General features: G+C 40.3%; 1 protein-coding gene across 1 annotated transcript in view; it reads left to right on the plus strand.

Moving 5' to 3' along the window:
- Efcab5 (EF-hand calcium binding domain 5) overlaps window positions 1–25,295 on the plus strand; it is a 111,367-nt gene that overhangs the window by 32,673 nt on the left and 53,399 nt on the right. Inside the window, exons 7-8 of the mRNA XM_021178008.2 lie at window positions 3,854–3,924; window positions 15,620–15,775. Of these exons, the coding sequence (XP_021033667.2) occupies window positions 3,854–3,924; window positions 15,620–15,775 (227 nt within the window). The remainder of the gene's footprint in view (window positions 1–3,853; window positions 3,925–15,619; window positions 15,776–25,295) is intronic.

Raw genomic sequence — 25,295 nt, forward strand, 5'->3', positions numbered from 1 at the left:
ATAGATAAAAGATCTTTAAAAAGTTATATGCACTCTATATTTGGTTACAATGTCACTAGAAGAAATAATGAATATTCAGACCTTTTTAACCTACTTTTAATGAATAGTTGGATATAAGAAAAGTAAGATCCTATCTAAGTAACTATCTTCCTTGTATTTGACATTTTAAAATAAAGGCAAAAAGAAGTTATATATATTCATATGGGTATCTACATATACATCAATGTGTGTGTGTGTGTGTATATATATATATATATATATAGTGTATATATGTTCTATATATATGTATTGATGTATATATGTAATATAGTATATATATATGTGCTGTTTTCATGACTGGGGCATGACAAATGCAGACTTACATAGATGTGCTGCATACAAGTTCACATTAAAATTGCAATGTCATTTTCTATATATAACACAATTTCTGAAATGGTGGACAACTACTGGTTAAGTGCCAGAATAAATTTTACATTCAACCCTCACTCAAAGAGTTCACAGTAGTTATATTCTCAGAAAAATTCAATAGCAAAGTGAGTGGCCAGCTGTCTAGCTCAGTTGTAGACCATGCACTCCCTAAGCATGCACAAAGACCTAGGCTCAACAACAGACAATAACAAACTGTTCTCTGTAATTGCATATAAAATAAGCTTTAAATTCAAAATTATTATAAGTAAACTTTTCACCTTTTTCAATGTCTGACAGGAGGGGGAAGCCTTTGTTGCATAGAAATTGTGGGAATTCTATCTCTGCACCAGCTTCCCCCCACACACTTAAACAACAAAAGCTCTCCCACAGATTTCTACTGTGCGCACCAGGACGAGAGAACAGCTCCATAGGCTTTAGTGCATTTATTTGAGACTCAGCCAAGAGAAATCTAACCTGTAACATAAGAAGTAGAGCATAGAGTCTCAATCCTGGGATTCGTGTCATCATTTTTGCTTTATTTTGTCTCTTTGAGGCAGGGTCTCACTATGCTAGCTGCTGCTGCTGGCCTGGCACTCTTTGTGTAAACCACCCCAACTGGCCTGATACTCACAGAGATCCTCCTGTCTCTGCCTCCCAGCTTAACACACTGGTTTTTGTTTGTTTGTTTTATCATTTGTGTTTAGTGAGAATATTTTTAGTTCTGTCCTTGCTCCCTTCTCCCCGTTTTTTTGAGACAGTCCTTCTGCATAGCTATCTCTGACTGTCCTGGAGCTCACTCTGTAGACCAGGCTGGCCTCAAACTCAGAGATCCATCTGCCTCTGCCTCCTGCGGATTGGAATTAAAGGTGTGAGCTGTCACCACATCCAGCCCTTTCCTTGCTTTTAAAAATAAGGTATGCTTCTTAGCATCTTGTTTGCTCCTTCCTGAACATGATTTGGGCCTTCCTGACAACACCTTCCTCCTGCCCTCACTCAGCCTGGTTAAAAACTAAGTCTTCCCCTTAGCTCTGCCTCCACTTTGTTTCAGAGATTTTTTTTTTTTTTTTGTTTTGTTTTGTTTTGTTTTTCGAGACAGGGTTTCTCTGTGTAGTCCTGCCTGTCCTGGAACTCACTCTACAGACCAGGCTGGCCTCAAACTCAGAAATCCTCCTGCTTCTGCCTCCCAAGTGCTGGGATTAAAGGCGTGAGCCACCACTGCCTGGCTTGTTTCCAAGATTCTTTGCAATGACTTGCTCATTTGTTTTGGGTGAGAGTGAGTAAGGGGTGAGTTAAGAAACTTCTTTAGGACCCTGATAATAATTAGAGAAATTCTAATCCGTTACCTCCCAGACGGATGAGTGACCAAGCCCACTCGGTCAGTCAACTGGTTCTCCAGCACAGGAGCGAGGATTAAAAAGAAAAAAGACAATTATAGCATAACCCCAGCCAGTTCGGAGGCTGAGGCAGGTTTGTTTTTTCCCCAGTCCGCTTTTATACCATTCTAATTACATGCAAGGATTAAGGGCAAGTAGTACAATGAGGAACAAGCAAGACAATAATCAAAGTCCCATGATCATTCCTGTAATCCCTGTTACTAAGGGCCCATCAGGTTGATCAAGATATCTGAGCCTACTTCCCAGTCCTAGACCAAAGTCACATTCATGCCTGAAGCCTACTTCTTTGTTCCACCCTAAAATCAGATTCTTGCCTGAACTTACTTCCTTGTCATCCCACCATCCCCTAAGGTCAAATTCCTGCCTGAAGCCCATTTTCTTGTCCTTGGCCAAAGTCAGATTCCTGCCAAGAGCCCCTCAAAGGCTTTTCATAGATGAGTTCTCCCTGCTTTCCCTTTTCTACATCATATTTATTTATTTATTTATTTATTTATTTATTTATTGTCTATATCATTCAGCATCTGTTGAGCCCTCTCTTGGTTCCAGACACCACGGGCAGTAAAAAACACAAAGGAAATCCTGATGGGATCCTTCCCCTTAGGTTGTTCAGTGTCCAGCTCTTGCTGGTAGAAACCAGTCTAGTCTGCACAATTTCCCGGAAGTGGAAGGTCTCTTGTGACCATAAGTGGTACCTCCTGCTGCCAGTTACAGAATTCAAGAGTACCTGAAGAATCTTCCCTATGCCCTTGTCCCAGTCCACAGTAGGTGGAGCTGCTGTATGAAGCAGGAGAGGGAGTAGTGCCTTAGTTCTTTCAGCATAAAAACTGTGTCTGTCTCCTGGCAAGATCAACATAAACTATGTAATTATCATATTAAATGGAACTTTTTGGGTTCATTTTTTTCTGGAGCTGAGGACCAAACCCAGGACCCTGTGCTCACTAGACAGGTCTTCTACCTCTGTGCTGAGTCCCTAGACTCTAAAGCGGAGGGTTAAGCATTTCCCGTTGCTACTCACCCCCATCCAGGAGACTGTTTGATGGACTCTTGGCATCTTCATTTCTTGGTTTTTGTGCACATTAAGTGTTGTTTTCTGTGTTTGCCTTTTAGCTTTCTCATCTCCTGACACACTGCTCATATACCCTGGATTTTCTTATTCTAACCCATGACTCTAGTTGACAACTCTCAATTCCAATCTGTCCCCCTGAGCTCCCGATCTTCCATGGAAAGCCTGAAATGATTGGTAAGAAAGGAAAGTTGCTGATGAAAATGATGATAATTATTACAACAAAATAAATGACCTATGTGTCAGCACTTATATGTGTAGTAGGAAATGCATGGAAGGTTCCAGAAAAGATGACAGGCTCTGGAGTCAGGGGGAAGATGCTCATCTCCACACACCATTTATGATGTCACCCCACATAACAGTTTTCTGAGATGGTGAATAACCTTCATATTATTTACATCTTTTACTAAAAGACTATATCCACATGGTGTTTGTTAATTTTGGAGACATTAAAGACAAAGAAACTTTAAGCTGGAATTGGGGGTGGGGGCACATCTCTAATCCTAGCACTCAGTGGGCAGAGGCAGGTAGATGTCTGTGGGGTTAAGGCCAGTTAGGGATATGTAGAGAGACCCATCTTTAAAAATAAAGTAAAAAGTAATCTAGCTCTTAACAAAAAAAGGACACATTTTAAAGAGAAGTTTACAGAGCGAGCGGCATTGGTTTAGCTCTCCTGGTATAAATACTCTCATAAACCTACAGTGGTCTTATTTTTGGTCATTTATATTATTATGCATATCTTTTGTACTTTATTTCAACCTAGTAATTAAAAATTTATGTTCATTCTTTTTAATATAGAGGTTTCTTGGTTAAATAAAGCCAGAAAAAAACCCTTGATACCAACTGGGATGTCACCCAACTATAAATTATTCACCATAACTATGGATAGATATTAGTTGAGAATAATTTTATGTTCTATGTTATAAGTATAAAATATGAATTTATTACATCTAGACTAATTCGCAAAAAACTTTTATTCTAAAACTAGAATCACGTTGCAAAGATCTGGTTATCATGAAATCGGTGGATCTAGGATTGACCCAACAGCAGTTTGTACAAGTAAGGAGCTACGTTATTAATGATTGTATCAAATTATTCTGTCAGTTTCAACCAGCCTTGGGTAGATGTCACATATACAGCATCTGAGGATTAGATCAAATTAAAGAATAAACCCTTATCATTCTAAGATACATACTTCAAAATATTTAACCACTCTGAAATTGGGCTAAAATTTTCAAATAGCTCCTTTATTTTCTTTAAATTTATGACATTCATGATACAAAAAATATGGAAAAACTTCTACTGGCACCTTCTGATAAGCTCAAGAAAAAAACCTCATCATTTTATGTTCAGTGAAATCTGATTATACAAATACAGTGAGATCTGAGATTCAAGGTCTACATGGTATTATCAAACCTGAGGAAGGATGATTCTACTGTAATGGAATAATGAAAGAAGCCATTTTGTTAGGCAGGTATCCTGTCTGCTACAGCCTGCTTTTGTGTGTTGCTTCCTCTCCTCCTCCAGTTTTTCTGTAACGAGTCCAGGAGTTAGTTTAGCTTTCTTGTTTCCTCTCATACACTTTTCCTCCACTGAAGGTGACAGCCATGCAGTAGATAGAGTTTTTGTGTGAAGGATTTCTTACATCCTTTCTGGAATAGTTCTTGTCTAGATCATATGCCAATGAGATACACTACTCAAAAACCCAGAGAACAGTATTGGGTAGTTTGGAGGAGCCAGAAGAAATGACTCAGCAAGTCAGGGAGAGGCAAACCTGAAGACCTGAGGCTGACCCCAGGAACCCAGAAGATGGCAGGAAAGGACCTACTCTGAGAATGATTCTCTGCCCTCTAGACACTTGCATGCCTGAGGGGGAAAAGCTCAGAAAAGGGAAGGCCTTTTCTCTTTAACGTAATTATAGATATAACTTACATTTCTTTGCAAAAATTCTCAGTGCTGCTTGCCTATCTGTCTTAGTAGTTTCTCTACAAATAAGCAATTTAGAAGATGCTCTTATTTTTAATTATAAAAGTAATATGAATTTTAACCAAATATGAAGTATATCTAACTAAGAAAGTAATATGGGCTTATTTTAGAACATTACAAACAAAAAGGTAAAGAGAAAAATGTTAAGTCTGTAATTCTATTACCAGCTTATATCCACTGTTAACACCGTGATATGGTTGTTCCTCAGATCATAATATCAAGTCACATTTTGACTCCTTTGGCTAGTCCAAACCTTTCTTGGTTTTAAATTCTTGCTTCTTTCTGTTCTTACTGGCCTTTTGGAAGGCCGTTGGTGAGGCAAAAGGAAGCCCAAAAGAGTCAGCACCATGCAGGTGCTGAGGTCCTGTGGTCCCCAGGCAGCCTGCCACCTTCCTTTCAGCTCTCATGGTCAGAATTAAAGCTTGTTGTAAACCAAACGGATCTAGAGGTTTTAGTTGTAAGTAAGTTAGAGAAACAGGGAAAAGCGCTCCTTCCCATCCTGGTCCCTAAACCATCTTAATGGCAGTGTAATGCTTTGCTACGTGGTTATGTTTACTTAGTCATCTCTTTATTGATGGACAGTTACTTTCTCATACTCCTAATAAAACTATACAATACCTGCATATAAATCTGTATTTACAGTTTAAAACTGTCTCTCATCCTCTCAATGTATATGTTAGTCCCTGACCCTTAAACTTTAGGGCCTAAAGTGGGTATATTAAAAAAATATTCAGAGCTAGGAGTGAAGTAGAACCAGTGCTTTATAACAAGTTCTCTCATTCTCTCTCTGTCTCTCTCTGTCTCTGTCTCTGTCTCTGTCTCTCTCTCTCTCTCTCTCTCTGGAAAAGGGGCACACACATGTGTGGTTGTGGGCATGTACACTATGGAAAATCAATGTGAAGACAGAGCAAGAAGGTAGCCATCTGCAATCCAAGGAAGAGACATTATCCAACGTCAACTCTTTGAACCTTCAATTCAGACAGTGCAGTCTCTAGAACTAGGAGGACATCCGTTCAGTAGCCAGAAATGTCTAGTCTAACTGTTACTCGAGCCTGACAGAGCACCAGTCATTTGTTTAGAATGGATTCCCAGAAGTGGAACTGGCTAGGTCAAAGAAAGAAGAGCTGAAAGCTTTGGGTACCAGCTGTCACGTTGTGCTGTTGATTGCTTTGATTTAGTCTCCCACCAGCAATGCACAAGAGCTCTCCTCCTACTTGAGCCCAGTCAGTCAGCGCTGCTAGGAATGAGAAGCCTACAATTTGATTAGTTTTCTTCTTTCAGTGCTTGAGATTGCACATGCTGGGCAGTCACTGCCTCTGAGCTATGTTCCCTGAGCCTCACTTTTTTTTTTTTAACAGGTTAAATATTTTCATGTTAAAACACTTTATTGTGTGACCTAGTCATTTGTATTTTTTCTAATATGAACAAGCTATGTCAGCAACATGCGCACGTTTGTGTCTTTTCACATTTAATGTGTGATGCCATGAATTCAAAGACACTTCAATTTCTTTTACCTTAATTCCCCAGATATTACTGCTTTCTCTTGGTAGACACAGTCATTGGCAATAGTAGATTCTTTTATTCCAATCTTAATAACTATTGCTAATAGTAGTTCAACAGTATTAACAGTTTCTAAGAGTATTAAAGTATAATGTTCTTTACATGAGAGAAAAAGGCAGAGACAGAGAGAGAGAGACACAGAGAGAGAGAGAGACAGACAGACAGACAGACAGACAGACAGACAGACAGAGAGGGACAGAGAGAGAGAGACAGAGACAGAGACAGAGACAGGGGGAAGCATTATAGGAGGCTTCAAATGGGTAAAGAGTCCACAGAGAGACCATACCGAAGGCAGCTGATTCAGACTCAAGGACCTGTCTTTGGAGAGGTCAGATAAGCTTTATGAACTGCAGGTGCAGAGTTGTCAAATGCTGCAGGGTGGGGGAAGGGAGGGCAGTTTTAGGGTCAGTTTGAACCAATCTGCTTGTCCCTAGCAGGAGAAACTTCACTTGAGCTGGAGCCCAGGTCACAGGTAAACACACTGCTGTGGCCATTTTTCCGGATGGGAAAAATGACTTTAATAGTACCAAGGGTGGGGGGGGTGGTTGCGTCATCCTTTGGGCTGGAGTATTTAATAAGTGCATAAGTCTGTGTTTCTGATATGGTTTTGATATCCCCATGCATCCGGGTGTTCCTGACTTAAACTCGAAGTTCATAGGTTGTTATACTTTATTGTATAAAGAGGTTGCTTAGCAGGCTGTGCCTTGTGGTTTGTGCTATGGTTGTTCACTTGCACAAACAAGATGTGAGTCATTCTACCTCAGCGTTTGCGCTGAAGACGGAAGAAGCTGCTCTTTTAAAAAATGGGATCACTTAGGACAAGCCCCAGCTTGAAACAAGTAGAAACAAATATGGACACGAGCCCAGTCTCCATATTTGTCCTACCTTTTGATGTTTACTTTAAGTTAGAATTATAAATGCTCATTATGTATTGTTGGCACTGTGTATGATCGCCAAGTCTAAGTGCTTTTCAAATTTCCTCAACTTTTTTGTCTTTTATTATTACTATTTTGGGGGTTGTTTTGTTTTATTTGAGACAGGGGTTCTCTGTGTAGTCCTGGGTGTCCTGGAATGCACCCTGATGACCAGGCTGGCCTTAGAGATCTGCTTGCCTCTGCTTCCCAAATTCTGGGATTAAAAGTGTGTGCCACCATGACCAGCTCAAATTTCCTCAATTAAAAAAAAAGTAAAGCTAGTCTCCACCTTGGAAACATTTGTGTTAATTTTTGTGCAAACGAATCAGGTCATTTAAAGGTGCTTCTTGTTGCTCCTGCGCTGACAGGGAGCTCTCAAGATCTGCACGGTCGTCGCTCTCAGGTGTTTTTATTTTTATGATGAGCTTGAAAATAATTTTAACAATTAACATAAAGAATCTAACTTGGTTTTCCTTCTAAAACGATAGCCAAATATACAGCTCCTTATCGAACAAACTTTTCTGTTACAAGTAGCCAATTTTCCGAGTGAGAAAAGAAAAAATCTGAATCATGGTTTGTCTCCAGAGGAAAAGGAAACATTTTACAGAATTTGATAGAAATGTTAACACCCACATAAATTCACGTTTTCCAGAAACAGGAGTGTTCTCTGACATGAAACTCCCTAAGAGTATGTGGTTTTTAATACATCACTTAGTCTTCCTTTACTATGAGACAAGTAAAAGCAGGAGGACAGCACAGTAACAAGAAGGACAACAAGTCTTTTCTATTTTAACAAACTCGGCTAGAAATAGCACATGACAATTTGGGAATAAAAATTTCTAATCACTCCCAGAATTACTAGAGAATCAAATGAATAAGGATTTGGGTGGCGACAGTAAGACAGTGTGTGTGTGTGTGTGTGTGTGTGTGTGTGTGTGTGTGTGATGGTCTGGTAGTGACAACTACCTTCTCATCTTTTTAGCTCTTTGGAGATGAAATTTAACCTTACAAACTGAAATGATTAGTTAATTCTTGTTCACTGGAGAGTGAATTTATTCTAAGGCCCCTATTTTACCATTGCTAAAGTAGCATTATTGGAATTTTAAAAATAATATTTATTATTTTTTATGTATGAATGTTTGTCTGCTTGTATGTGTGCCTGATGCCCTAGAGGCCAGAAGAGGGTGACAGATCCTATGAAACGAGAGTCACAGAAGGCTGTGAGGTGCCATGTGGGAGCTAAGAACAGGAAACCCAGCCCTCTGCAAGAGAACAAGTGCTCAGAGTCACCAAGGTTTCTGCCAAATCCTCAAAAAAATTTTGAAAACACTATCATCAAAACAATATTGTAAATATGACCCCTACTTACTTGAGAGGGAGAGGGTAAGGATTTAACAATGTCCTCTTAAATGTAGCCTCTCAGCTGAGCATGGTGGTGCATGCCTGCAGTCTTGGTATTTGAGAGGCTGAGGCAGAGGAATTGTGAATTAGAGGCCAGTCTGGGCTATGGAGTAAGACCATGTATTTAAGAAGAAAAAAAAAAAAAAAGCCCAAACAACCAGTCTTTCCAATTTTAAGATGAATAGTCTTTTTGCTTTTTAAAAATAAGACACACTTGACACTCATTGTGTGCTTTTGATAAACCCCCTTTCTAATTCCCAAAATGTTTTAAAATCAGAACCTTGTCCATCTCAGGGTCTGTGGCTTTTCATAGACAGGGTGTGGTGCTATATCTGTTTTATAAACAAATCACCTAATATAGAATGACAAAACATATTAAGAGGATTGATAAAGGAAGAGCAGAAAAATGAAATAAGTGGACAGGTTTCAACATTAAACATTAAAAACCCAGATTAAAATTATTTTTCATATGTCTAAATGATAAAATATAACATTTTTAAAGTTTACAATTTATAAAGGTGATAGCACTCTCTTAAATCTTATGGCAGCACGTTGCAAGAGAATATATAAAAGAGAAATATATTAGAAATATAAAGATAAATGAGCAAAATCACACAATAATTATGGAGCTATTAAAAGCCACGACTACACAGAGAAACCCTGTCTCGAAAAGCCAAAAAAAAAAAAAAAAAAAAAAAAAAGCTTCAATGGTAAGAACTTTGTTAGGATTTAATTCACACATTATTTCTTTCTTATTGTTGCTAAAACAAATTACTATGAAGTTAGTTTCTGAAAACAACATAAGTTTATTCTCTTACAGACCTGGAGATCAGAAATCCAAGATCAGCAATACGGGTCACAGTCGGGTGTTGGCAGGGCTGTAACCCCTCTGGTGGGTCATCTGCCCCTTCCAATCACAGGGCTGAAGTCCAAGAGAGGGTTGCCTCCGGCTTCTGGTCACTAGTGGGTGTTATACTCACAAGCATTACCAACCTCTGCCTCTATAGTGATATTGCCTCCTCCTCCTCCCTGGCTGAGAAAACCCACTTTCATACAGACACGTGTGATTGCGTTTAGGGTTTACCTGCATAATTCAGGATAGTTTCCCTGTGCCCAAACCGTAGTTTAGTCACATACACAAGTATTCCTTTTCTGCGTAAGGTGTCATGTACAGACTCTGGGTCCTAATGGTTATTCCAGGCCATTATCCAGCCCACTGTACAATACCTTATGCCCCTTTGAAGGTATACAATTGAATGTATTTTAATATATCTTCAAAATGGAGTAACTGTCTTAAAAATCCACGTTAGAATACTTTCTTCACTGAATAAAGAAGCCCCATGCCGGGTAATGGTCACTCACTCCCCCTTGTCTTCCAAACCACAGGCCATTGGCGGCCACTAAGGTACTTTCTGTCTCGGTAGTTTTGACTCTTTGGGATATAGTCTATAAATGGAAACACCCAATGTGATTTTTGGCTTCTTACACTTATGATGTCATGTAGGTTCACCCATTTCAGCATGCTGCTTTTTTTTTTTTTTTTTTTTATTGCCGATGACATTCCTCTGTGTGGGCATACGCCTTTTATTTCTCCAGTCAGCAGTTGGTGAACATTTGGGTTGGTCTCACTTTTTGATCACTGTGAGTAAATCCTCCCATTAACATTTGTGTATGCATTTTACACGGACACATGTTTCCATTTTTCTTGAGTGTCTGTCTACAGAGGAATTTCTGGGCTACATAGTCAGTGTTTCTAGAAGCTTCCAGACTGTTTCCCACTTTCCGTTCCCAGCAGCAGCAAGATGACTCCCAGTGCTCCACACCCTTGCTAATGTTTGCTATTGTTAGTCTTTAAAACTTGTTACTACATTTATCTGTTTTTGTGCCCCAGCACGTGTGTGGAGGCCAGAGGTCAACACTGAGTGTCTTCCCTGGACTCTGTCCACCTTATTTTCTATGACTGGACCTGGAGCTCACTGATTGGCTAGGCTGCCTGTCCATCCAGCTCCATAGCCTGTCTGCCCCCACAGCACTAAGGTTACAGGCACATGCCACCATTACACTCAGCTTTTTGAGTGTGAGAAATGGGAGGAGGGGGGTGTCAGAGCTCCTTATCATTATGCAACAAGCATGTTATGAACTGAACCATGTCCTCAACTCCTTATGTCTAATTTTATGGAGTACTGGAAAATGTGTACTCAGATGAGAAATTATAAGATGAGATATCCAGCTATTTTGTTGATTTCTTGCCACATTTTAGGCATTATTCTATGTGCTGTTATCATGGATTAAAGTTGCAGAAAAGTCACAAAGGTATAAAAGTCTGGAAAATACATTTTTTTCTATATGGCATGAGATATTTATTTTATAAATATATAAAGTTAAGATTCAGAGATAAAGGGTGAGAGGGGAGCAAGGGGCCTTTAATGTTATTTCATTATTAAAAGATCTTGTGATTACAAGGCATATCTGCCCCTGACAGCACCTCTCTTCCATTTCAAAGAAGGTGATAGGCATCAATACCTCCATGTGCAGTTATTTCAATTGTGGCAAGCTAGCCTAATTTTATCTGTAGACAGAATGCTGTCCAAAAAGGACAAGTGGACATGGGATAGTTGATTGCTTTATTCTGCCAAGACAGAGTAATCTAGTCCTTCATAATTCCTGCTTCACTTAAGGTCTGTCAGATGGTCTGGGCCAGAGGGCTGAAGATAGATGCTCCAACCTTGTAAGGAATGTTGGGAACTGTTCAGGCAGTCAGCTGTCTCTGCCAATTGTTTTAAGTTTTAAAAGCTGTGTTCCTGTACTTCTTGCATACACAAATATTTATTCCTTTTTAAATCTCTGATGGGATTGAAGACTAGATATTGTCTCACAATTAAACTTACATTGTTTAGCATTAAAGAAGGTGTTCTAAATTTTAAAAGATAGATTTTAGATGAAAGTACAAGTTAAAGCCAAAGATGACTTAGGAACAGAATTGTAAACTCATTAAGTTAAGATAGATGATGAAATACTTTCTCTAAAATGCCAAATATAATGGACTGGACATTATAGGTATATATCATACCTTGTAATTTGCATAATTGTCATAATTGTATTTGTAGTAGTAATATTTTAATCTGCTCTAAACTCCCCAGCAGGTGCACATGCACTTCTTGCTGCTGCCCCAATGTTATGGATTCATGAATGAAAGGCACTCACACACACATGCACGCGCACGCACACACACACACACACACACAGAGCCTTTTATTTTAATATGCCTTAAACAATGGCTGAGCACTTCCAAAACCTCCCCACAGCTAACACTCTGTCCCCTCCTGAATTATAACTTACTAAAACCTATATTCCACTTTGGCCACCACAGGCCCAGGCCTGCAGCCCTCCTGGGCCATGATTTCTGACTCTTACATGTTGGCAGTGTCTCTGTATCTCTGTTCTGCAGTTCCCAGGCCAGGACCTTCTCCTTCCCCAACAATGGAAATTCTCCTCCTCCCTCATGTTCCTTGCCTGGGAACCTCAAAGTCCCACCTTTCTCTTCCTGCCCAACCATTGACCACTGGCAACTTTATTTGCCAATTAGAGCAACTGGGGGCAGGGACTTGAAGTATCTTACATACAAACTCTTGTGTAATTTGGGAACCCATAATGCAAGCATTAAATCAAATCCACATTTTTTTCTATATAGCATGAGATATTTACTTATAAATATATAAGGATAAGACTCAGAGATGAATGGTGAGAGGGGAGCAGTAGCTTGGGCCCCATCAACTACAAAGCTCTGCAGAATGCTAATGAGTTTACGAGGCGTTCATCAGCCTTACATCATCTTCTCCTTTTTTTGCTGGGTTAGCCTGTTAACATTAGTTTTTCTAACATGTCTGAACATCTCTTCCTAAACTCAAACATACACAATCAGACACGTTAATTATAGAAAACACTTACCTGGGTCAAACCCAAGAAAATGTTTCTTAAGCTAAGCCAACCCAGACCCTATCTCAACAAAGAAAAACTTGCATGAAATATTTAATATCTTCATCAACAACTCACTGGGCCATCCTGTGTGGCACAGAGATAGCATCCTGAGCATTTGCTGTCTTGCTTTTGAGATGAGGTCTCACCATACAGCCCAAGCTCTCCTTGAACTCGATCCTCTTACCTCAGCTTCCTATGTTAGTGGCTTTCTAGGCACGTGCCACTGCACCTGGCTTTTCACATGCTTTTCAAGAGGTTTCCTTTACAGCTATCTTATTAGCACCCACTTATGAAACTGGAAGAAAATATAATATTAATATTGGGCTTAAAGACAAGATAGCAGCTACAAGTGTGGCCCAGTGGAGGCACCATGCCATCTGATTGCCCTGTGATCCTGGATATGTTTGGAGAAAATGCAGTCCTGAGTCATAAGATGAGAGATCACAGAAAGGGAGAGACTAAAGCCCACAGATGCTTCTCTGTCTTTACCATTCTCCTATGTATCTATTCTCTGATGGATAAATAAGCAGTAATGGCCTCTTCATTGAGTACAATCTACTCACTTTTTAATCCTGTTTGTTCTAGTAAATAACAGTTCAAAACAACCATTTGAGAATATTTTCTTCTTGTTCCTCAGCTGTTAGGTGCAGCACAGAAATGCATTATGAGAATATTCTGTCATAATAAAGTAAGAATATTTGTATGTACAACTGGGAGTTTATGCCTCTTGTGTGTGCAGTTATATGGCTGTGTGCATATGCTTTTCTTCTGTTCTTATAAGACATGGTCAATTCTCTAATTATTCTATTTAGAGGTGAATTTGTAGTTAAGTGGGTGACTGGTTGGTAATCTTTATGTTATATGACTGACACATATCACAATTAGACTATGCTCACTCAGTAAACCCATAGGTTATAAATCCAGGTTTAATTCTTGATTCAGTAGAAACCCCACACCAAAAAAATTCACATGGCTTTAGTATTTATTCCCAAATACTAAATAGACTATAGAGTGATATTTTTATCATGAACCAATATATTTTCAATATTAAAGGATTGATCCATAATATAAAAGTTTGAATCATAAAATAGTTTTACATTATGAGTAATTTAGAAAAATGCCTAATAATTAAGCAAAAAGTCACTAGTGCTAAAGGATAAGATCTTAAGCTACTGAACTAATTAGGGCCAATTCCCCCACATCATCCAGCTCAGAGGTTCTCGGGTGTTAGCAAACCTATGTCCCCTCTAGGGCTTGTCAAAACCCAGACTGATCTCAACCCCAGGATTTCTGATGCAGTAGGTCAAGGGCAGAGCTCCAAACTGTACTCTCAACACACTCTCAGGCAATGCTGGTGGTGTATGGACCATACTTTGAAAATCACTGGTCTCATTCATCTCTCTTAAGTATATATATATTGTCAATTGAAAGGACTGACTTCCTGTTCTATAAGGAAAATGCTATTCACTGATTTCTTAAGCACTTGAAGAGTAAACAAGAAAAATGACTATAAAATTATGGCAGAGAATACCCAGATTCTGTGCACACGGTGTATACATTCCTGTGACCTCACCATGTCCCTCTGAGATAGCTGTTACCATGACACCCATTTTGCAAGTGAAATAGCAGGGAAACTAAGCTCAGAACCTAGACAAAATTTTAACCCTTTATGCTGCTCTGTTTCTCTGGGTATTACATAGGAAACTTAATTGTGCTCATTGATCCACCAGGAATCATGATAACTGGTGGCTAAGGATGTATCTCAGTTGGTTGCCTACCATGCCCCAGCATAGCATAACCCAGGCATGACAAGACATGGCAACTGTAATCTCAGCAGTCAGGAAGAGGAGAAAGAGCTTCAGAAGTGTAAGACGATTCTTGTCCTCACTGGAGTCTGCGGCCAGGCTGAAGATGAGTCCTTGCCTCCAAACACACAAGCAACCTTTTTTGCGAGTTGAATAATAGCTTATGATATGTTCACATGGCTACACATATGTCTTTTTAAAAAGTTAATGTGTGTATTCGCTGGTGTCTCCATCTGTGTGACTATAAACACACGTGTGTAAGTTTCCTCAGATGTCAGAAGAGGGTATCAGATCCCTAGGAACTGGAGCTACAGGCATTTATGAGCCATCTAATGTGGCTTCTGGGGTTCAAATTCTTGTCCTCATGATTAAGCAGCAAATGCATTTGAATGCTGAGTCATCGCTCCAGCTCCAAACATGTCTTTTGCACACTACATTAAGGAGAAGATGAGCAGTCACCTTACATGAGTGCTTGTATTGGGCTAGAGAGATGGCTCGGAGTTTAAGGGTGCTTGTTTGATCCCAAGCTTCCACATGGTGGCTCACAACTATTTGTAACTCCAGTTCCAGGTGAGCTGATGTCCTCTTCTGACCTCCAAGAGCATCAGGCATCCATGTGGTCCACAGACACGCGTGCAGGCAAAACATTTACACACGCAATATAAAAATAAAGAAATTTAAACGTGCCCATGAACATGCAAAAACATGTTCTATTTAAAACAAATGACTGGTGTTTAGTAGCAAATTACAAAAATGGAACTTTCTTCACATCCATGTTAATTATGTAACAATTGCAAGAACTAGAAATCAACTTGGTAGGACTGAAAATGAAATGTGCGCGTTCCAAGGGCCTTAGGAACAGACCAGAACATCCAGGTTGTTTTTCTCTGCGTTCTCTTTAAGTTTAATTTCATGGTGTCTCTTCAGACACTAGAGAAGGAACTAAGATGAGCCTGCCAAGTGCCACGCACATGAAAGCACTGTGGTGAGCAAACAATGTGGAAACATTTTGCAGCTGATATCATTCATATCCATGGACAGGAAACCATAGAGAAGGTCAAAATTAAGAGCATGGTTCTAAGTCATCGTTTACCCCGCTTTCTTCTGCAGTACATTTCTTCATACATCACAGACTTGAAAAGCGAAGTCTTTGAGGAATTCCTTAAACACCTGTGCCACAGCGCAGAAGAATTCCGGGAGATCATACTAACTGACATGCGGAGGCAGATGTTTGCAGAACTCTTCCTACACTGCGACAGTGGGAAGGTAGGTGAAACACCGCAAACTCCCTCTGCTCCTCACAGTTTGATGTGAGGGACCAGCCTTGATGTGGTGCTTGTTGGTGATGTTCTAAATTTCGAAAACATCGAGTTTGATAATGGTGGCCTACTGACCACTATTTGATAATGAAATTGGTGACTAAGGGGGAAAAGAAATACAGAGCGTACAGTCTACGCCTTTAAACTCTAAAACCTGACTTACCAGCCACTTTCTCAAATTGCTAGAAAGTTTTCTAGCTCCTATTCTAGAAAACTTTTGTTTGTACCTGTCTTCTTATTGAATGGGCCCACCCTGTGCACACCTTGAGTGACGTTGCTTTTCAGCACTTTCAGCTTGTTGTAGGTCTATCTCTTGTGTGTGAGAGTGCCACCAGAGGCCAGAGAGGGCTTAGTGCTTGGAGCTGGAGTGGCAGGCATCTGGAATTCTATTTGGGTGCTAGGATATGAACTTTGGTTCTCATGGTTGAGCAGCCAGTGAACTCAACCGGCCACTTATGCTAGATCAAAAGTGTTTCTAAGAATGATGTTTGGAGGAGAGTTGCGAGCCAGGGTATCAAATGGACCTGCCACAGTAGATTCAAATGTAACCAAAATACGTTTAATAAGCCTTCTGTTTGTTTGTTTATTTGTACCCATGCTCTGTAAGTGTCTTTTTAATGCAATAATGTCTAACTTTAAAACATTTCCAAACATTCTCATACCCACTGGTCACCATCCCCCTCCTCTACACCGAGAGTTACAACAAAATGTCATGTTACTATATAAAAAGCAACGACAACTCAAAGTGGATGCCAGCTGTAATGTCAGTAGGTCCAGCCTCTCAGTGTATCCCCTGAACTACAACTCCTCTATGCATCTTCCCCCACAGCCCCCCACCACATCAAGAAAAGAGCATCTTTACAAACCTTAGATATATGCTGTTGGCATTGACCTTACATCTTACAGACTGAAAGCAAAATGCCAAGGACAGTTTTGGGTACCTTCTCACACCAAAAGCCAACTGTGGTGTAAGAACACAAAACGCCTTTGTATTGACTTCATTTATTTTAAAACGTTATTTCATTTTATATGTATGCTTGTTTTTGTCTGCATGTGTACATGTGTACTACATGTGTGCAGTACCTGAGGAGGCCAGAAGAGGGCGGTGGGATTTCTCCAATTGGAATTACAGGAAGTTGTGAGCCTCCAGGTGGATGCTAGGAACTGAACCCAAGTCCTCTACTAGAGCAACAAGTGTTCTGTGACAGTTTGAAAAAGGCATTTGACTCTGGGCATTTCAATACTTGATTCCAGTTGGTGGTGCTGTTTGGAGAGGTTGCAGCCATGCTGCAGGAAATATGTCGTGGGCAGGCTTTGAGGTAAAAAAGCCTCTCCTCCTCCCACTTTGATCTCTCAGATTCATGGGTGGCTGAGGTGTCACTTCTCAGCTTCATGAACTCTCAGCATAAGCTACCTGACGCTAGGTATCATGCCTACCACCTACAAACATGTTGTCCGCACCATTATGGATTCTAACTCTCTAGAACATAAGCCCAAGTAAACCCTTCTAGAGTTATTTCATCCTGGTATTTTAGCACAGCAGCAGCAGAAAAGCCACTAACACATGCTTTTAACCCCTGATCCATCTCTCCAGCCTTCTACTTTTCATTTTAAAATGTTAATATATACAACTTATTCAGCTTCTAGGTGTCCAAAGACTGCCTCCTTTGGACAGCTGTAAAACACTAACACCTTGAGAAACTATAGTATGAACAGGATGTAATTTTATAATTAAAGCAAATGAAAGCAGTGGTCAGAACTCAAAAGAGATATGTCAAATCTGGGTGTGGTGGCATGCCTTTAATCCCAGCACTCAGGAGGCAGAGGCACACAAATCTCTGAGTGCAGGGCCAGCCTGGGCTACAGAGCATGTTCCAGGACAGCCAGGGCTACACTGAGAAACTCTGTGTTGAAAAAAAAAACATTAAAAATAGAGAAGCCAATCATAGTGGAATATGCTTGCATGTGCGCATGTGCACCACATGTGTGCAGTGTCTGAGGAGTTGGGCAAGTTGCACAGGCAGTTCCTGGGGTGTTCTGGTCAAGAGCCTAGTCTACTCCAAGTTCCAGACTAGTTGCAGAAGGCTAGACTGTCCTCTGGCCTCCACATATATGCATATATGCCTGCAGATACAAACGAGAGATAAGAAGAGACAGAGAGCGGGAGAGAGTCAGAGATAGAGATCGATACAGATTGGGGTTTCTCCTGAGGGTAGCCATGAAAGAGAAGCTATGTGATGCCGTGAGTGTCTTTTGTGATGTACTCCTAATAAAGGAGCCAATTGCTTTTCTGAGGGCTCATGTAATAATGTATGTGTCTGTGATGGCTGTGTGGAGGTACGCATGCACACTCCTTGGTGAACATGTGGAGGCCAGAGGAGAACGTCCTTTCACCACGTGGATTCCAGGGATTGAGCTCAGGTTGGCAGCCTTGGTAACGCATTGAGACATCTTGCTGGCCACTATAGCTTGCTTGCTTGCTTGCTTGCTTATTTATTTATTTATTTATTTATTTATTTATTTATTTATTTATTTATGTTTTTCAAGACTTGTTTTTTTTATAGCTCCAGATTTTCTGGAACTCACTATATATAGACCAGGTTGACCTTGAACTCAGAAATCCACCTGTCTCTGCCTCCTTGAGTGCTGGGATTAAAGGCATGTACCAATATATTCAGCTTTATAGACCCTTTAACGAACATATATGATACCAGGCATGATCAAAAAATTTAAAAATCTCTCTATGTTTCTTTCTTTCTATACAAAGTCTCATTATTATGGACCAGGCTGTACTGGCATTTGCTGTACAATCATAGCAGGACTTGAACTTGTGATCCTCCCATCCCCACCTCCTGTGTGTTGAGACTGCAAGTATGGATCACCACAACCCCCTGAGAACAAAAGTAATTCTCAAAAATGAATTGAGATGTTGCAATCTAGTTTCTCAGATCCCTGCTAATTTAACTCAACAGGAATAAAGTCTTTGAAGTCCACAATGCCTATTTGTCTTACGTACACTTCTCTGAACAGTGCCTCTTTGACAGAGCTTGCCGGGTGATTGTGGCATCATGATTTTATTTCCAGGTAAAATGCCTAGAAGGCAACTACTCTTTTGGCCAATTAATTTAACAGCAACTCTAGTGCCATGGTCAACATGATGGGATAATATTTGAAGGAATTAGTGGAGGTTGCTTGTGTTCCTTGTTTTTTTCCCATCATTAAACAGTCATGTGGTGATCTTGGAAGGAAGGTAGAATCTAGAATACAAAAGTCCACTGAATTTATGAGTGAACTTTTTTTTTCAGCAGTGACTGAAACAAGCATTTAAGAAAGCCTGGATTTAACCGGGCAGTGGTGGCGCACGCCTTTAATCCCAGCACTTGAGAGGCAGAGGCAGGCAAATTTCTGAGTTCGAGGCCAACCTGGTCTACAGAGTGAGTTCCGGGACAGCCAGAGAAACCCTGTCTCGAAAAACCAAAAAAAGAAAGAAAGAAAGAAAGAAAGAAAGAAAGAAAGAAAGATGAAAAGAAGAAAAGAAGAAAAAGAAAAGAAAGGAAGAAAAAAAAAGAAAGTCTGGATTTTAAGATAAAAAAATACTGGGTTCTTGAGAAAGATTAGAGACTCATAGAACAAGGAAGAATAAATAATAGTATCAAAAATAGCATTAAAGCAGTTTATGTCTTAGTAGGAAACTGGGGCCAGCTAGTGGAAGCTTAGAGGTGGTCTGGACCTTTAAGTTAGGTTAGAACTTGATTCTCCATTCCTTGGCTCTAATCAGAGGTGGAAGCTAAAGGTAACATTATAAATATTTGGACAGTCCAAGTAGGCGGCAAGATGGGAGCATTTAAAGACAGCAGAAGGTGGGCCTTCCGCACTTCCCATCACCACAACAGTAAATGATCAACATTCCTAAATAGGCATTGCAAACCTGTGCAGAGAAGTTCTGAAATAGCTCTAGAAAGACACCCAGGGACGTGTCAAGAACCAAAATCACAGAAAGTAAAAAAACCATAACAAAACTTGCAAGTGAGTAAGCAACATAGTGGCAGCACACCACACAATCAGCAAGCAGGACATTCCCCCTTCCTAATAGCAGGACACCATATAACCCCCATGGTGTCTGCACACCACACAGTCAGCAAGCAGGATGTCTCCCCTTCCTAACAGCAGGACACCATATAATCTCCAGTAAAAAATGGACAAAGAACTCAAACATTCAGAGTGAAAGTTAATAGCTATTGTGTCTTTGTAAAACCATCTAGATATATCTATTTAAATAAATAAACATTACACACACACATTCCAGAATTTTTTATACCATAAAAATAACAGCCTTAGCGAATAAAACTCTATGTAGTAGGAGGCTTCTTGTAGAACTATTGGTGGTAGATCCAGAGAGATATTGAGGGAATGCTTATCTGTACAGGAAATGCTTTAAGAATGATAAATATATTGGCTGTGGTGGCTGAACAGGAAGCAGTGATCACTCGCAGACTTCTAGAAAGACCCAGATTCTCATTTCAGGTCACTGTTGGAAAACCTAAATTTGCTGTAAGATTGGAAATCTGATCCTCAGATTTCCTGTACTGAAAAACCCTGCCCCATGTTGTCCAGTGCATCCTTCTAGACATTCCAGAAGATCTGTAGGATTTCCATAACATCTGGCCAAATAATCTGGACCTGCTCTCAAAAGAAGTTTGGACGAGGGAAGGGCTGCTCTGGGGAAGACCTCCCTTCAGGAACTGCGTGAAGACAAGGGGGAACCGGCAGAAGAGCTCTGGAAATGGAGGTGGTAGCACTACCAGCCAAGTACCCCATCTCTCTCAGAAGAAAAAAGTTTGAGTAAACCACTCTGTTGAACATAAAAGCTAAACCAGGTATGGCGATGTACACCTTTAATTCCAGCACTCGGGAGGCAGAGATCATGGATCTATGTGAATTAGAGGCCAGCCTGGTGTGCATAGTGAGTTCAAGTACAGCATGAGCTACATAGAGAGACCATGTCTCAAAACAAACAGCAACCGCAGCAAAGAAAGGAACCCTTTAGGAAGAAAAAGGAAGTGAAGATTAAGATTGTTGAGAAGTAGAATGTGGTTACCAGGCAGAAGCAGTTATTCCAGCTCTCTATTACTAAGAGTATGCCATTAACAAAGTTACAGTGAGGTGCTGAATCTAAGGCTTCGTGTATGCTAAACAAACACTCTACCAACTGAACTACATTTCTAGCCCCCCAATGTTTCTTCTGAGCTGTGCATGGTGGCTCACCTGGAATCCCAGCCATTGGGGGGGGGGGGTAGCAAAAAGAGGGTTAGGAATTCAAGGCCAGCCTCAGCTACACAGTGAGTTCAAGCCCAGCCGGAGAGATACGAGACCCTGTCTCAACAGAACAAAACAACCCCCCCACACACACACACAGTTTTAAGCCTTTATTTAAAAAAAAAACTTTAAAATGGTATTTTCTAAGATCCTTATTTAATTGAAGTTATTCACATTAGAAATATAGCATGAAATATCAAGTATCAAGTAGAGCATTCTATATATAGATATATCTCCTAGACCTTGCTTTGCTGACTTGAGAATGGAGATCTTCCAACTGGTAAACAGAAGCTAAAATCCACAGGGCCTTCTACTAGGTTTGTGTTTTGGTCAACCATGTTTCAAAGAGAACTTATAAAGATTAAAATATTTATAAAATTAAAGATATAGGAAATTATTTTTTTCTTACATGAGATTATAAAAAATTAGACACTGTAAAAGAAAAACTGGAAAAGGTTCAGCTTGGAATGTGGCTTAGTTTATAAAGTGCAGGCTTAACATGACTGTAGCCTGTCGCCAGCACCCCAGAAAACCAGGAGTGCCGGCACAAGCTTGTGATCCCAGTATCTGGGAGGTAGAAGCAGAAGAATCAGGAGGTCAATGTCACTTTTGTTTGCATAGAGGAGTAAGGCCAGCCTAGAGTCCACACGATTCCACCTGCAAAACATAGAGAGGAAAGAAAAATTAAAAAGGAAGTAGCAGGAAGCTTAGCAGTAGGGCTGCCCAGACTGACAGAGGGAGGGAGGGAGGGGGAGAGGATGAGGAATGGTGGCACCTGCCTTTCCCAGTGCTTGGGAGGCTGAGGTAGATGGGTCTCTGTGAGATAGAGGCCAGCCTGGTCTACAGAGCGAGTTCCAAAACCCGAGAAACCCTTAAAAAACCAACACCAAAACCAAGCAAAAAAAAAACAAAACAAACAAACAAAAAAAAAAAAACAGAAGTAGAATGCTTGGCAACAGTAGCAAAAATGGTGGATAGAAGACAAGGAAACGCAGCCTTACCTTAGCCACAGAGTTATAATATCATTCCAAGGTAGACTTTTATAAATCAGCGATGGATACTATAAGTTCTAGAGCAATTACAAAAAGAAGCATAGCATTAGACACATGTATACATATGCACGCACACACACACACACACACACACATATAAACAGAGAAAAGGAGGCCATGAATTTGAAAGAGAGCAGGAAAAGGTTCGTGGAAAGAGTTGGAGGGAGGAAAGGAAAGGGAGGAAATGGGAGGAAATGATGTAATTATACAATGTTCTGAAAAAAATCATAAAACAAAAACAAAAAAGAAGACAGGAAAAGAACAAATAAGATAAATGAAAAGGCAAGTAAGAAGATGATAGATGTACAGTAACCATAGCAACTACATCAATTAAACATTTTCTAACAAAAGCATGGGGCTGGGGGGAACTGTTTGGAAGATAGAAAAAGATGAGTGGGAGGTGGGTAGGAGGCCAAGAGAAGATAATGGGGAACAAATAAGATAAAAAAATATATTTTAAAGTATTAAAATGTCATAGCAAAGGCTATCTTTTTGTATAATTAATATATGTAAGAAAAAGGGATATGAAGAGAAACACATTTATAGGCCTGAGCAGTCCAATTAAAAAATATTGTCTAGTTAGATAGAAATGCAAGAACTAAGAAGGAAAAAAAGCAGAAAAGACAAAAGAGAAAAAGCAGATTAGCAAATGAAAAATGCAAGAACTGGTATGAAGACATGTCTTAAAAATGAAAGGCTGGGAGAAGACATACCATAGAAGTGGGTTGACTCTAAGACAGTCCTAGAGAGACTACCAAACAGCCTATAGCCTCATCATAATGGCATTTTCATGCTATGTAACATTCCTGCTCTATGGCAGTTGACAGTCGCTATGGCAGGAGCCACAAGAGAGAGAGAGAGAGAGAGACAGAGACAGAGACAGAGACAGAGACAGAGAGAGACAGGGAGAGAGAGAGAAGGGGTGTCTGGCCTCCAGGAAAACCGCTGCCTTTGTGCTGCCCTTCTGACAGGGATGGTCCTCTCCTTTACTGACTTCTCTTCTCCACTCCTTTCTTTGCCCTGTATTTGTGAACTCCTGACAATCAGAAGTTGAGAAGTTGATTTGAGAGTGTATCTATCACATCTGTTCTTTTTTTTTTTCACATCTGTTCTTTTCTTTCTTTTTTGTCTTTCCACAATGTCAGAATTTATTGAATAGCAATAAATTCGCAGGCATGGAAGTTTCAGCAGCATTTTAACAGCTGTTCCTGCTTTCCTTGACAGCCCTGACTGGGGCAAACACAAGGTTATTTATTCCTATTGTAACAGCTAATGTTAATTCTCATGCCACACATTACACACCACACACACCATATGCATCTATGTTACAGGAAAAACTACCAGGGGTTAAAGAAGTAAAGAATTTCAAAGAGGCCTGAGAATCCAGAGCTGGGAAACTGACCAAATTCTAAAGGAGTCTATGGGAATGAGATACAGAACCAGCTCGAAGCTTCCACGGAAGCTCTGTCGGCTGTTTTAGAGTCAGGCTACAGTTCAGAGCTGGACAGGAAGATGGGGAGAGGGCCGATGAGAAGACCTTCATCTTCAAGGACTGAGCCAAGCAGAAGCCCCTAAGGAAGTCAAATGTCAGATGACAGGCTGGTGGGAGCTGCGGGCATCTCAGTCTATTTGCATCCCAGAACAAGGAAAAGAGTCTCCTTTACTGCTCAGTTGCTATTAGGTCATTATTAGTTCCATAGTTCCAAAGAGAGTGAGGAAAGACCCAGTTTACAAGCAAAAACTATTCCATTTATTTACTTTAGAAAATTTAAATACTAATTCCCTTTATGTACTTTAGAAAAATATATCTAAATGTACACAGGATGTGTGAATAAGATTATTCATCGAAGCTTATTTTTCTCAAAATACTAGAAACAACCTAATTTCTATTAATAAAAGAATTCTAAGAAATTACAGTGTTTTAATATTATACTATATAGCAGTTAAAATGAATAAAGTAAACTTTTTCTTTTAAGATTGATTTAGTTTGTACTTTTCATGTATGGGCATTTTGTCTATTTTATGTAAAAAGCACCACACGCGTGCCTGGTGCTTACAGATAGCAGAAGAGGAAGCTGGCTCCCCAGGAGCTGGAGCAATCGATGGTCATAAAGCTACCACGTGGGTGCAGGGAACTGAGCCTGAGCTCTCTGCAAAAGCATCAAGAGGTCCTAACTGCTGAGCCAGCTCTCCAGCTCCGACAATGAATAAAACATATTTCTTTATCTGCACAAATTAGATCCAAACGTTGAGTAAACCTAAGCATTTTGAAAGCCACAGACATGTTAGCATACACCTGAACTTGGGAAGCCAAAGCAGAAGAATTCCAAGTTCCAGGCCAGCCTAGGCTACCTACAAAGTCCTAGGCCATACTGGGCTACACAGCAAGATCTTGCCTTAATTCCCTTCTAAAACCACAATTTCAAAAGGCAACTTAAAGAATATATATTATCACTCTAGTACAGTTTTGTGCACGCTTTTTATGTGTGTGTGCATGCATGCACAGGTAGAGGTCAAAGGATAACCTTGGGTGTTGGTCTTTTTTTAATTCTTTGAGACAGAATCTCCCACTGGCCTAGAATTTCCCAAGTCAACTAGACCAAATGGCCAGGGAACCCCAGGGCTCCGCCTGTCTCTACTTCCCCAGTACTGGGATTACAAGGACTCATCACCACACCCAGCTTTTTTATGTGGATTCTGCAGACCAAACTTAGGTCCTTGTTCTTGTAAGGCAAGCACTTTTCACCAACTGAGCCATCTCCCAACCCCTGTGTGTACTCTCAACAATTGTTACTTCCAGCTCCTAAGATCACAGGCAGTGTTAGGTTTGCCATTTCTTTTTTACATTTCTCCATAATTTTTTTTCATTTTTTTTATTAGGTATTTTCCTCATTTACATTTCCAATGCTATCCCAAAAGTCCCCCATACCCTCCCCGCCACTCCCCTACCCACCCACTCCCCCTTTTTGACCCTGGCGTTGCCCTGTACTGGGGCATATAAAGTTTGCAAGTCCAATGGGCCTCTCTTTCCAATGATGGCCTACTAGGCCATCTTTTGTTACATATGCAGCTAGAGACAAGAGCTCCGGGGTACTGGTT

The sequence above is a fragment of the Mus caroli genome, unplaced genomic scaffold, assembly GCF_978045245.1.
Source record: "Mus caroli unplaced genomic scaffold, Mus_caroli_1 scaffold_13, whole genome shotgun sequence".
NCBI classification, from domain to species: domain Eukaryota; kingdom Metazoa; phylum Chordata; class Mammalia; order Rodentia; family Muridae; genus Mus; species Mus caroli.